A 14,468-nucleotide genomic window follows, 5' to 3' on the forward strand; every position below is an offset into this window, starting at 1 on the left:
TTTTAGGGTGGTGGAAATGTGCTAAAATTAGATTGTTGTGATGATTGTACAACTCTGTAAATATCCTAAAATGTTCGACAGATGGGGGGAATTGTTTCTTCCTCAAAATAATTTGAGAAGTGCTGGGCAACAGAACTAAACCAGTTTGGTATACTTTGAATTTTACACATAGAACAGGTAAACTTATGATATATAAATTATATCTCAAAAAAAGCTGTTATATAAAAAAGTAATCTCTACCAGTAAAAAGAGCCGGCATCTCAATTACCCTCCAAATTCTTAAAATATGAGTGGAAAAAAAAAGTTATTAGTATGATACGCCTCTAAGGAAAATGGTACACTGTACTGAGTGCTTTATGGATATTCTCTCATTTAATCCTGACAAGAAATATACGTGTTCATTATTTTTTTTTCACTTTTGATAGTGAGGGAATTATGGCCCAGAAAGGGATGACATTATATCCAATGTCACTAAGATGGTAAATGAGGAAGTTAAAACTTAAGCTCCTGTCAGTCTGACTAAAAAAATATATACTCTTCACTAAACCAATGATCTGTGATCCATTTTGCAGAGGACCAGTAAATATAGGCATTCAGAAGACCCTGTGCTGAGGTGGTTCAGAAAAAATGCAATTTCCAAATCAGACTATGAAGTAAGTTTTTCTGTATAACACATATACAGATCATCATATCCCAATAATCTTTTATTGGCTTTAGTTTACATTGAGAATACACACGATTCACAAAGTCTTATTCATTTGATAGTGATTAACAGGAAAAATACCCCTCTTCTTACAAAACTATGCAGATTTACTTTTAGGTGAGTTACAGAAGACCTATTTGTGAAAAGTATTTTTATTACCCTATTGATGAGGTTTCTTTTTTTTTTTTTTTTGCCTCATCTGTACCCAGTGAAATAAAATTTAGAAAAATATTCCTGCAAATGTGCTAGAACCTGTTTTATAATCTGCTGATACTTCACATTGCAGATGACAATCATCCCAGTTTAAAAGGCAGCACTATGGAGATGGGCTTTGTATTGTTAGAGATATACATGTTTTGCAGATCAATGGTAAAAACGAAAGGAAGGATCAGCAATGTTACCTTCCCCCATGAAAAAAAAAAATCATCAGGATTCTTACCTGCCAGTGGAGGATTATATTCCAAATCAAACCAAGAGTCAGTTTATGATTTCCATCTACTATGTCAGTGCTTCCAATATTCACTAAATCAACCTGTTAAAGATAAAGGGGAAACATTTGAAGGAAGGAGACAAAATGTCTGTTTGAAAAGAAAAAAAAATGCAAAGGTAATTGCATTTATCTATTTCCAGAGCCTAAGCAGCATTATAGCTTTTTAAAAATAATCTATAAATGAAACAAACTGCATTTGTAACTGCACTTTCTGTAACAAACAAGTGTCCCCAAACACATTTACAAAGAGATAGGAAATGAGTGTACTTTAGTGTATGAATAAATTACTGCAGATTAAAGAGTCCAATAAGAGTATCTCCAAATAAAATATATAACAATGATAACTCATAAAGGATGCCTAAAATTAAAAAGTGCTTCCTAGGACATAATTGAAACTCAAAAATAGAAATTTCATCAATCCTTTTATCTAGCTCAGAGGAGTGCTATTGTAATTAGGGGTGACTGCATTTGACTAAAATGTCCTTGCTTTAGAAATACATGTTAGAACTCTACTAAACAATGGAGCTAATGGCCAGCTCTCTTTTCTCTATCTAGGACTGGGTTTGGGAATTAAAATCTGGCAGAGTTTTATTTTTTCAAGACAAATCCCATCTCCTGTCCTTCTTGCTCCTAACATTTTTTAGGTGGAGTCAGGTTACACATAAACATCAGGCAAATGAGCACATGAAAAGATATTCAACATTACAAGCCATTAGGGAAATGCAAATTATAAACATAAAGAGTTAACACTACATACTTATCATAATGGAAAAAGTTTAAAAAGTATAGTGACAATATCAAATGCTGATGAGGATATAGAGAAATTGGGTCACTCATGCTTTGCTGATGGAAATGTAAATAGTACAGCAAATCTGGAAAACATTTCCAGCAGTTTCTTACAAAATTGAACATGTGCTTACCATACAATCCAGCAATTGGGCTCTTAGGCATTTATTCTAAAGCAATAAAAACTTCTGTTTATACAAAATTCTATACTTAAGTGTTCATACTAGCTTTATTTGTAACAGCCAAGAACTGGGAACAACCCAGATGCCATACAAGGGTGAATGGTTAAACATATTGGTACATCCATACCGTGGACTACCACTCTGCAATGAAAAGGAACATCTATTGATACATGCAGCAACTTGGGTGAATCTCATGGGCATTATGCTGAATGAAAAAAACAAAGCCAATCACAGAGGGTTACATACAGTATGATTCTATTTATATAACAGCTTTGAAAGGACAAAATTATAGAAATGGAGAACAGAGTAGCAGTTGCCAGAGGTTAGGAACTGAGGTGGGGTGGGAGGGGCCGGTGGATGTGTTTATAAAAGGGTAGTGCAAGGGATACTTGTGATGACGGATCTGTTCTGCACTTGACTCTGATGGTGGATACACAAATGTACACATGTGATAACGTTGTAAAGAACTAAAAACACGTGGCCACACACACAAAAGTACAAGTAAAACTTGGGAAACATAAATACTACTGGTGGATTGTATTAATGTTGATGTCCATGGTAATATTATACTATAATTTTAATGTATGTTACCATTGGGGTAGAGCTGGGTTAAGGGCACACATGATCTTTCTGTATTATTGCTTATAACTACATGTGAATTTACAATTATCTCAAAGAAAAAGGTTAACTTTAAAAATGAGTATCCAGGGATACTTTAAAAAGAGAGAATATCACAATAAAGCAAATATGCAACTTCAGATTAAGGTCTATACAATGGGGGTGAAACTGTCAGAGCAAGGGTTGAGGCCTGAGAATTCAGATTTCTCTCCCTACTTACTATCCCTAGGCTCACTGATCCCTTTGCTTGACTTTTCTTTTGGCTGTCTCCAGGACTCTGCCATTTTGTCTTGTCCTGAGGTTATTGACCTGAGAGAGTTTCCCATTTATCCTCCTCTAGATAGCTTCACTAAATAGCCGAGATTCATGTTGGTTAAACCTTTCATTCTCTCAGGCTCTAAACCTTTACTGAACTAAGTCTCACTTGGATCTGTCTTTCCCTCTTGTCTCTTCCTCCTTCCTCTTACCATTTTCTCACTCAATGCTAAAATATATTCCTTATCATTCATCTTAATTTTCTAAATCCTATTAATTATAACTTTTAAAACTATGAAGCTATGTGGGAAATCCAGGTGAAAATAATAAAAAGGCTACTCTTCAGTTTCATTGCCAAATCACTCCCAATTACTCCCCACGTAAACTTATTTGTAGGTTCAATGGATAATCTAATACTTAAATTTATTTTTATATCCCAACTATATACAAATTACTGATGGATGGGATTAAAACAAATAATTGATACAGAAAAATTTAGAATCATTGAAATAAGGATAAAAGATCTACATACAAGTCCATAGTTTAATTCCACACATAATTTATAGTAGAGGGTATTACTAAGCTATGCAATAGATTACATGTGAGGATGGTACCACATGGACATTACAGAGAAGTCAGCCTGAAGTAAATGGACAGCATATAAATGGACATTTAAGTAAGGCTGTATTGAAGAGTGGATGAGCAGAAGTCCTGAAAGCTGGTTAAGGTGAAAGACCTTGATTTTCTTGGGTATAGGAAAGTCAAGGTGATACTGCCATTGTAACACATTACACGTCTGCTTATTTCTACAATGCAGATGCTTCTCATTGGACAGCTGAATTTTAGTAGTACCCCATGCAAATTTTTCCTAATTCAGTGCTGAAGTAAATATCAGAATTTCAAATTACTGGGCATTCACATAGATTTTTTTCCTATACATGCAAACAATAATTTGCCATGATACCTTCATTTTAATTATACAAAGTAGATACAACAAGTTTCTAGAATTTAGATCCCAGGGGAGATTAATAACTCCTGAACAAGAAAGCACCATCATCTACATTTCATCTGGGGATTCCTCATGTGACAGTAGAGGGGAGGAGTTCTCCATGTGGAAAAGATGCTATAAATTTAAGAATTGATTTACTGATTAATTCATTCAACAGACTCATATGTCAGGCACTGATGTACTTAGAACACAAAAGGGAAAAATACTCCTGCTTTCTGGAACTTAATTATAGTGACAGTGAGAATCAGACCATATATTTTTGAAGATCCAATTATTTAAATAAAGAACATGTGATTTTTAGAAAATAGATATACTTGCGGAATCACTGCTGGTAGTTAAGTTTAGACTTGCCATAGGGATCATCCTGGGGAGACTAAGAGCAAGCAGCAGGCCCTTAGATACCAGCTGCCCCTTTCCACTCTCATAAGCTTGTTCTCTGTGTGAGCAGGGAGATGATTCCTCCATTTAGTTATCCCCATAAAATCCCTTTTAAAATCCAATCTATATTATATCAGGGACTGTGCTCAGGCCTGATAAAGAAGACTAAGGTAGAACCCCTAATGTCAAAAAGCTCACAGCAGGTCACAAAATAAAAGTTAATTAAAATTAGGTAGGATCCAAAAATTCCGCTTCTAGGTATATATCCAAAAGAATTGAAAGCAGAGACTCAAACCGATATTTATACATCAATGTTCACAGCTATTCACAATAGCCTAAAGGTGGAAATGATCCAAATATCCATTGACAGATGAATAGATAAAGAGGACATGGTGTATATATACAACGGAGTATTCTTCAATATTAAAAAGAAAGGAAATTCTGATACATGCTACAACATCAGTGAACCTTGAAAACATTATGCTAAGTGAAATTAGCCAGCCATAAAATGAAAAATATTATATGATTCTACTTAGGTGAGATACCTAGAATAGTCAAATTTATAGAGAAAGAACGTAGAATAGAGGTTACCGGGGGCTAAGAGAGAGGTGATTACAGAGTTTTTTTAAACAGGTAAGAGGTTCAGTTTGGGATGGTGAAGACGTTCTGGAGATGGATAGTGGTGATGGTTGCATACATAGGGGAATGTATAATACTAATGCCACTCAATTGTACACTTAAAAATGGTTAAAATGTTACACCAATTTTTAAAAATGTTTAAAGTGGTAATGTATATGATATGTACATTTTACCACAATAAAAATAAATAATAAAAAGAAGCCACTGGCGCACACACACACGCCTTAGACAATATCTAAAGGAATGTGCCTGGTTGTGTTCCAATAAAACTTATTTATAACCACTGGAGGAAATTAGGTAGGCAACTGTGTCTCATGGACGTCCAGTAGAGAAAAAGAAATTTTTGTGACAGTGTAAGCAAAAGAAAGAGGAAATATTCAGTGTTGACCGAATCTGTAAAGAAGGAATATAAAACTGGAACAAATAAAGGGGGGGTGTGGAAGGCATGCCAAGAAGATACATGTGACTAAGGATATGGGGGGCAAGCGTAAAAGATATTACGTGGTTGGGAATTAGAAGTGTTGTACTCAGGGACAAGGCGGCATGTGTGAAGTTGTTAAACAATCTGGGGCAGGATTATGAAGAGTCTTAAAAAATCTCAAAGAATGCAAGGAACAAGTTAGGGCACTATGAGGTAGAAAAATAATAATACCGGAGAAGTTGAACAGATCTTGGCTAATTCTTATGGGCACTGAGAAAAAACTAGCTGAGATTCATTATAAATGTCTCTAACTAGTACAAGGACGCTTACATTTTTGTCAGGGACAACAAACCTTTTCACAATTCTCAACTCTAAGAAATGTGCATTTTATAGTAATATACTGCATCTTTAATTACAACTTTACAAGTGATGCAGTGATAACCATTTGGCCATTTCTTTTGTCAACCTTCAATAAACAATAAGAGCATAGTATTAAATCTTAGTTTTACAGGGATATTCTGTAGACAGTTACAATAATGCAATCCAATTTATGTAACTTTCTGTTGATTTGCAATTATATTTTGTTAGTTCACTTTTTTTATTGCCAATGTTACTCACTATACCATCCTATCCAGTAGGCCAGTTTTGTTGGTGGTCCTTGCCATAGGGCGCAATGAGTAAATAGCATGGCTTTTAAGTGGTATTTCACTCATATATTCTCAACTGTGTGTGCCTTAGAGGGTAACTCTTATCACACTGCAATTATTACCAATCATCATTCCTTTCTAAAGGTTCATATTTGATCAAGTCATGTTGTCATAGGTGGGTATTTTGTCATCCTGTAGTTGGGTTGTAAGAAACACAACTATCCCCATTTTTTGAGTGGTAAATTATATGTTAATCTTTGTACTGTTTTCTATGTCTGTGTGTATGCACATATGTATGTGTGTATATATAATTTCATTTTTGTTCTTTTTAGAAATATTGTATTTCTTTATATATAAGACTACACAAATATTATTTTACACAAATGCATGAATGAGATCTTATACATGCCTCTCTCCTATTTTTCTTGAGACAAGTTTTCTTTTCCATTTTGCTTGCCCCACTTTCTTCCCAACTTCTTTCCTAATCTGACCTAAAAAACTCCCTATTCATATGATCAGTGTATGTGTGAGTGTGCATGTGTGATATCCTATAAACACAAATTTGTGAGGTTTTATAGTCTACAGAAAATGGCATATTATTCAGGTTCTATTGAATATTGCTTTTACCAAACAATAATCACTTTTATTTGTTCATTTTCATGGCTAACCCATTTGACTCTCAATTTTTGTATGCTTGGTGTTGTTAATAATGCCCCATATCTCACCATGTAGCTATGAATTATATTGATTTTTTAAAATCATTACTAGCTCTTCTCAAATAATCATCACCATGCCGCACAATTGCTTCTCTGTTTTCTTTTACGTAGTTTTTTCCTAATATATGCTCTGGAATTATATTTTCCAAGGATTATCAATCTAATTTCCAAATAACTATGAAAAGGGAAAATAAAAATTAAAATATGTTAATATCTATGTTAAATGAATAATTATGTGTCTGTCTAGTAAGCAAAACAAAAAACATTTATATGACATATATGCTAATAAATGGATTCTGTGTGTGTGTTGGGGGGGGTGTAACAAGCACAAAATAGCAGGAAATTCAATCTTGAGGTCACTGAGGAGGCCCAAAGTTATGTTTCCCTGTTTTGCAGAATGAAAGCATCTGATACCAAATGAATAGGTGTGAAAATTGATATTATGTGTGAAAATTAAATAGCATGCATTGAATTTTTGCAGAAACAAGTTCACCTCCACATGAAGATTGGCTTTAGGAGTTCCTGCAAACAGTTCTAAGACTCTACTCAGAAAGTAACATTAGATTCTGGCTCAGAGTTTTGCAGTCTTATCTGTGGAAGATGCTTTACTCAAACATAATTCTGGAATACATAGAAAATTCTCACCATTTGCTTTTTTTTTTTCTTTTGGCTGCACCGCAGCACACAGGATGTTAGTTCCCGGACCAGGGATCGATCCTGGGCCCCCTGCAGTGGAAGCGTGTGGAGTCCTAACCACCGGACCACCACGGAATTCCCTCACCATTAATGGAGCCTTACTGTGCCTCCAGCAGAATATTTAAATGTGAGCTCATAGGAGAAAGTCCCTTGGGTTGGGATGAGCAGGCTGTAAAAAAATGCACCTAGGAAACTTAAGGAATTGGCTTTTGGAATACAGTAGTCTATTGTTATCCATTTTATAGGTGTGAGAACACGAATTGAAGGGACTTCGTATTCTGTCCCCACATTAGTAGCTAGACTAAAATATCTGATTTTGTACAAAAATTTATATTTAGCAATTCTATGATTAATATATAAGTATTTCAGAGAGCACTGCTCCTTCCTGGTGTTCTACCTCCTAAATGAGTTTACTAACCACTGGGCATGAGGAACAATTCTTTTCCATTGCTTATTCAAGAGAATAATGTTTGTTTTATCTGAGGTTTTGTTTTATCCCCAGTTCCTTCAAGGCTTGGATGCAATCTAGCATTGTCAGTAATATTTTCTACAAGCTAAATTTAGATAGCTCACGGTGGTTATATTGAAAGGATTTATACATATAATAGTGATATATGTAACATTTAAGAATACTTAGGAAAACCATAAGATTTAAAACGAACCTGAAATGTAATGGTTTAGTGAAAGGAGATTACTGACCTAGACAAGTTTATATTATTTTTGATTAGCTTTACAGGAAGAAGAATAGCAGAATGAGTTCATCAGACATAAACTTGCGCACAGTGACTTTGGAATGAGGAACATTTGACATTTAAAAAATTGCAATAACCAGGTCAAATAATGAAAATGGAACTTCTCAGGGTAAAACAGAAGGTAAAAGATAAGAAAAAAGATAAATAAATGCAAGGGAGTGATATTCCTGTGATATATCTGACAAGGTTCTAAGGAATAAATCTCTTACAAATTTTCCATGCTTTTGAAATTTTTGGTGGTGGCAGGGAGATGGATAAACTTTTCCAGTTTTAGTTTGTAAATAATTTAAGCATTTGCATTCCTAACGTGGATGTTGTAGAAAGTTATATCTCATTCAATAAAGGAACCATTATCTTTCCAATAAATGATATTCTTGCCTTTTTAGACAACCACTGAGAAGGACATTTCATAACTACAGGGACTAATGAAAACACATCTTGTATCATTCAGCCAGTTGATATTAGGTTAGGGCTAGGAGGTTCCTCATATGTTTCAAAGGATGTGGTTCTTCCAGATCACTTCAGATTTCAAGATTTATCCTAAGGAGGAGTCACTTTTGTTCCTTAATATGCAGAATACAATCTGAGCTTTTACTTTCATTAGACATGGGGTAAGGGATAAGGGTAAGCAGTCTTTGTACTTATCAGTCTTCATATGTGCGTTTAAGTAACTGAAAAATGCTGCAGATTAAATCTTATAAAATAACTTCACATAGAATGATAAGATTATAAAAGGAACCATGAAATATCATCTTTAAAAGTTTGAGTGGATTTCCTTAACCAGAATCTTAAACAATAACTAACATTTAGGGAAAAACCATGCATTGGGATTTATCAAATAAACAGCCCTCCTAATAGACCTCATGCAGATACATCTACCTTCTATATATTTGGTTCTTTCAGATTCATACATTTCTTTCTCATAAACTGTTTATAACAGAGAATCTCTTTCCAACACTCAAGACAAATAGGATTTGCTTTTTAAATGTGCTAAGTGCCTTTTATAAAACATCTGCCATCATGTAGTCAAGCTAAAGAGACTTCTCCATATTCAAGAGAAATTCCTCAAGCATTTATATAATCCTTCCAAATATAATGCATTTAAAAGATCAAAAATTCAGAAAAAGCAAAGGAGTTTCACTGCCCTGAAGCATGTGCTTTTATACTGTGTTTAAGGTTCATATAAAATTTTAAGACTTAAGGGCATAAATCATACCCACTTTTGCCATTGAAAGATGCATGTATTGAATCTTTTATTATTAAATGATGAATAGTTCAATATATACAACATCAAGGGTAGGCTGCATTGGCCATTGTGGCCTTGGGTCTCTACTGGCAGGTTTTTTTTCTTCCCTCTCATATCTCTACATTCAAAATGTTATTTTTTATTTTAAACAAATATAGAAATTTGCATTGAAAAATACCTTTCAAAAGCACATGTTGACGTAGAATACATCATAAGACTTAGTACTGGGAATGTACTATAAAGATACTACCCCCTAACTTCAGTGACTAAGCTTTACATATTTAGTCATTCATTAAATATTTTTCACCATCCACCATATACCACATATTAAGTGTTGAGGACAAAGACGAAAAAATAGACTGTTTTATCAAATTGCTTAAAGACTAGTGAAATGAGTTAAAATTTCTCTCTATTTTGGATGCATTTATGATAATCATACATCACAAGGTAACTCTTAACAGAACGGTGTTTTTGTTTGTTTATACATTTCCTCTTTGACACTAAAGATTTTAAGCAGTTAATTTTAAAAATCTCATAATGTTAAGTAAATATAAACATTAAAATGGTGAAAGAATATTGAAACAAATATAGCAAAATAGAAATTTCAATGCAGGTAGTCTTATTGAACATAAGATGCAGAACTAAACTTTTTGGCAAAGTAGCTCTTATAACTAAACTAAGCAAAATTTCCTAGATGGAATATTGTATACTAGAGGGCATCATTTGCTGCCATCTATAAAACTGCCCTCAAAAATGATTTCACAAGATAGAGTAAGATAAAAGACATATACACTTTCAATATAATATTATTTAACTTGAATTTTTATAAATACTATGTATCTTATACCTGGCAATATAGAATGCCACTTTAACGACAAGAACCCTACATAACCCATGCAACTATGGTCAACTAATCTATGACAAAGGAGGCAAGGATATACAATGGAGAAAAGACAGTCTCTTCAATAAGTGGTGCTGGAGGGGCTTCCCTGGTGGCGCAGTGGTTGAGAATCTGCCTGCTAATGCAGGGGACACGGGTTCGAGCCCTGGTCTGGGAAGATCCCACATGCCACGGAGCAGCTGGGCCCGTGAGCCACAATTGCTGAGCCTGCGCGTCTGGAGCCTGTGCCCCGCGACGGGAGGGGCCGCGATAGAGAAAGGCCCGCGCACCGCGATGAAGAGCGGTCCCCGCACCGCGATGAAGAGTGGCCCCCGCTTGCCGCAACTGGAGAAAGCCCTCGCACGAACCGAAGACCCAACACAGCCAAAAATAAATAAATAAATAATAAAAAAATAAATAAAATCAAGTAAAAAAAAAAAAAAAAAAAATAAGTGGTGCTGGGAAAACTGGACAGCTACATGTAAAAGAATGAAATTAGAACACTCCCTAACACCATACACAAAAATAAACCCAAAATGGACTAAAGATCTAAATGTAAGACCGGACACTATAAGACTCTTAGAGGAAAACATAGGAAGAACACTCTATGACATAAATCACAGCAAGATCTTTTTCGATCCACCTCCTAGAGTAATGGAAATAAAAACAAAAATAAACAAGTGGGACCTAATGAAACTTCAAAGCTTTTGCACAGCAAAGGAAACCATAAACAAGACGAAAAGACAACCCTCAGAATGGGAGAAAATATTTGCAAATGAAGCAACTGACAAAGGAATTATCTCCAAGATTTACAAGCAGCTCATGCAGCTCAATATCAAAGAAACAAACTACCCAATCCAAAAATGGGCAGAAGACCTAAATAGACATTTCTCCAAAGAAGATATACAGATGGCCAAGAAGCACATGAAAAGCTGCTCAACATCACTAATCATTAGAGAAATGCAAATCAAAACTACAATGAGGTATCACCTCACACCAGTTAGAATGGGCATCATCAGAAAATCTACAAACAACAAATGCTGGAGAGGGTGTGGAGAAAAGGGAACCCTCTTGCACTGTTGGTGGGAATGTAAATTGATACAGCCACTATGGAGAACAGTATGGAGGTTCCTGAAAAAACTAAAAGTAGAATTACCATATGACCCAGCAATCTCACTACTGGGCATATACCCAGAGAAAACCATAATTCAAAAAGACACATGCACCCCAATGTTCATTGCAGCACTATTTACAATAGCCAGGTCATGGAAGCAACCTAAATGCCCATCGACAGACGAATGGATAAAGAAGATGTGGTACATATATACAATGGAATATTACTCAGCCATAAGAAGGAATGAAATTGGGTCATTTGTAGAGACGTGGATGGACCTGGAGACTGTCATACAGAGTGAAGTAAGTCAGAAAGAGAAAAACAAATATCGTATATTAACACATACATGTGGAACCTAGAAAAATGGTACAGATGAACCAGTTTGCAGGGCAAAAATAGAGACACAGATGTAGAGAACAAACGTATGGACACTAAGGGGGTAAAGCGGGGGGGGGGGTGGTGGTGGTGGTTGTGTGATGAATTGGGAGATTGGGATTGACATATATACACTAATATGTATAAAATAGATAACTAATAAGAAGGTGCTGTATAAAAAATAAATAAAGTAAAATTTAAAGAAAAATTAGAAAAAAAAAAACCCTATGTAGCCAGAGCTTTCTAGTTTTCAGCCATGTATACTGATTTCAAGAAAAAACAAAACAAAACAAAACACTTGGCAACAGCAATGACAAAAAATTCTAAGATACATGACTAATATTCATTATGAGAAAAATGTTCAATTATAATATAATTTGTAGCCATATTATTATTATCCCAAAAGATCTCCATGTGTACAAATCAAAGTAAATGATTACCTCAATTGTAAGTTGAATATGTAAAGAAAAATATAATATTTTTTCCTTGATGCAAGAAATGTACGGGGTTGGCGGAAGGTAAACAATTCACCTTATGAAATTATTTTCATTGATAACTAGCTTCATTTTAAGAGGAATAATTTCATATTGCATCGGAATATGAATTTAAAGATTATAAGATATGCTTGTATATATTTTTATGTTCCATAGAAGAATATTTTGAAATAAGTGCAACTATTTCTATTAGTACATTTCACAGATGACAAAGTAGAACCAAAGTCATGAAATTATTTGACAAAGATCCTGTAGTTAGTGAGTGACAGGGTTAAATGGATACACTTCTTCTGGATCCTTGGAATCAATATATATAAGGTGCAGACGTATCACAGGCCTATTGTGTGGACTGAAATTTTAATATAAAAAATAATACTTGTCTAACATAAATTAAAAATTTGGAATTTATATCTGAACACTGGATTTTATGAGTAATAAATGGAAGCAGTTTATATTTGGTCAAAGATATGTTCTGACATACCCCAAAATACATTAAATGGCTATTTAAGTTTCTGAATAATTAAAGGACACATAAAATACTACTCTTAAAGAACACTTTAGAATCCTCTTTATCTAAGATCATATGCCAGGAAGAGTGAACACTATATCATTTTTCAGATCAGTGACATTTGACAACCATTCAATCTAATTCAGTGACAATTTTCAATGATGTGATTAATTGAATATTTGAACATAGCTGACATTTGAATTTTCACCCTAGGCTTTTTAAGTACTCATTTTGGATTTGTGGTTTAATAATGTACAACAACAGTCTTATTTTCTTTGTGCTATCTCCCCTTGTATAGTTGAAATTACTTGGTAAAATTGTGCCACTTTTTCATAGACAATTGATGAGAGTAGTGAACATAATTATGAGATTTACAACTGTGTCAGCTAATATTAAATCAGTAAAGTCCCAGTATATGCCCAGGGTATGATGCAACACTCTATTTTTTGTCAGGTTCTTTAAAATAATGATGGAGTGCATTCCATGACCTCAAAAAGGCACTGGGATTCATAAAGTATACACTTGGAAATCTTGGGATGGAAGAAGAGGAAACAAACTGGGATCAGCCAATGAACGGAAGACAGGTATCATAACGCATCTGGAGGACAGTTTAAAACACCACAGACAGTTAAATCTCCCTACCAGATTTTTAATGGCTAAATTCCTTTACCAGTGAAAAAAATCAATCATTATTCAACTTTACATAAAATGATTAAAAATGCAAATTTGTATTAGAGGAAACTCATTGACTGGAATTTAATTATATCTAAGGGAAAAAATCTACCAATAAACAAGTTCAAATGACCCAGTAAATATTTCTTTACATCTGAGAGAAGATGGGGTTAGAGACCTGTAGAACTGAATTCAGAATGTCTGGTGAAGGGGACTACCCACAAACAAGAGCGGAGAAGGATAAAGGAATGATAGAATGGCAGTATGAGAGATGTTTCCCTATTATCTGAGATTTGCTCTATCTACCTTCAATAAGTTACAAATAAATGGAAGCTGTGGATACATTTTATCTTGAGCTAGTATGTAGACAAGCACAACCACTTGGTAGAGTCATCCCCTGTTTCACAGGATTTTGTATTTTCTTTTGTTTGCTTTTTTAAACCACGGCCAACTTTATTTCAAAAGTGCTTTGCTCTCAGCAAATATTGTGATAAAGGCATCACTGCACTTAGAAGTACTTCTTTCTCAATAAGTGTTTTTCACAAATAAATTATTGATAGCAGGGATAACTTCATGTTAAAACAGCCACCAGAGAGAATGCAAATCAGAACATAAATGTGGTGTCTGAGCTCTACAAAGCTAAGTTGTGAGTGACATTTGAATGAGGAGTGTAAGTTAGAAGTCAGGAGAGAAAAGAAAGGAAACTGAAGCACAGGCTCACATTGAGTTGCTAGTTTAGAACTAGAAAATATGCTAAAACTAGTCATTTAAGGCAGAGGAAGAGGCCAAATTGGAGGAGGGGAGGAAGGGGTGGGGAGGGGAGGAGGAGAGGAGGGGAGGGAGGAAGGAAGGAGACAAAATGAACTTGACCTAAGAAGATTTTGAAA

At 34.6% G+C, this 14,468-nt stretch overlaps 1 protein-coding gene across 1 annotated transcript in view; it reads right to left on the minus strand.

The window, feature by feature from the left end:
- DMD (dystrophin) overlaps positions 1-14,468 on the minus strand; it is a 2,123,648-nt gene that overhangs the window by 1,726,781 nt on the left and 382,399 nt on the right. The window contains exon 5 of the mRNA XM_057539128.1: positions 1,143-1,235. Within this exon, the coding sequence (XP_057395111.1) occupies positions 1,143-1,235 (93 nt within the window). The remainder of the gene's footprint in view (positions 1-1,142; positions 1,236-14,468) is intronic.

This window comes from Balaenoptera acutorostrata, chromosome X (genome assembly GCF_949987535.1).
Source record: "Balaenoptera acutorostrata chromosome X, mBalAcu1.1, whole genome shotgun sequence".
Lineage (NCBI taxonomy): Eukaryota > Metazoa > Chordata > Mammalia > Artiodactyla > Balaenopteridae > Balaenoptera > Balaenoptera acutorostrata.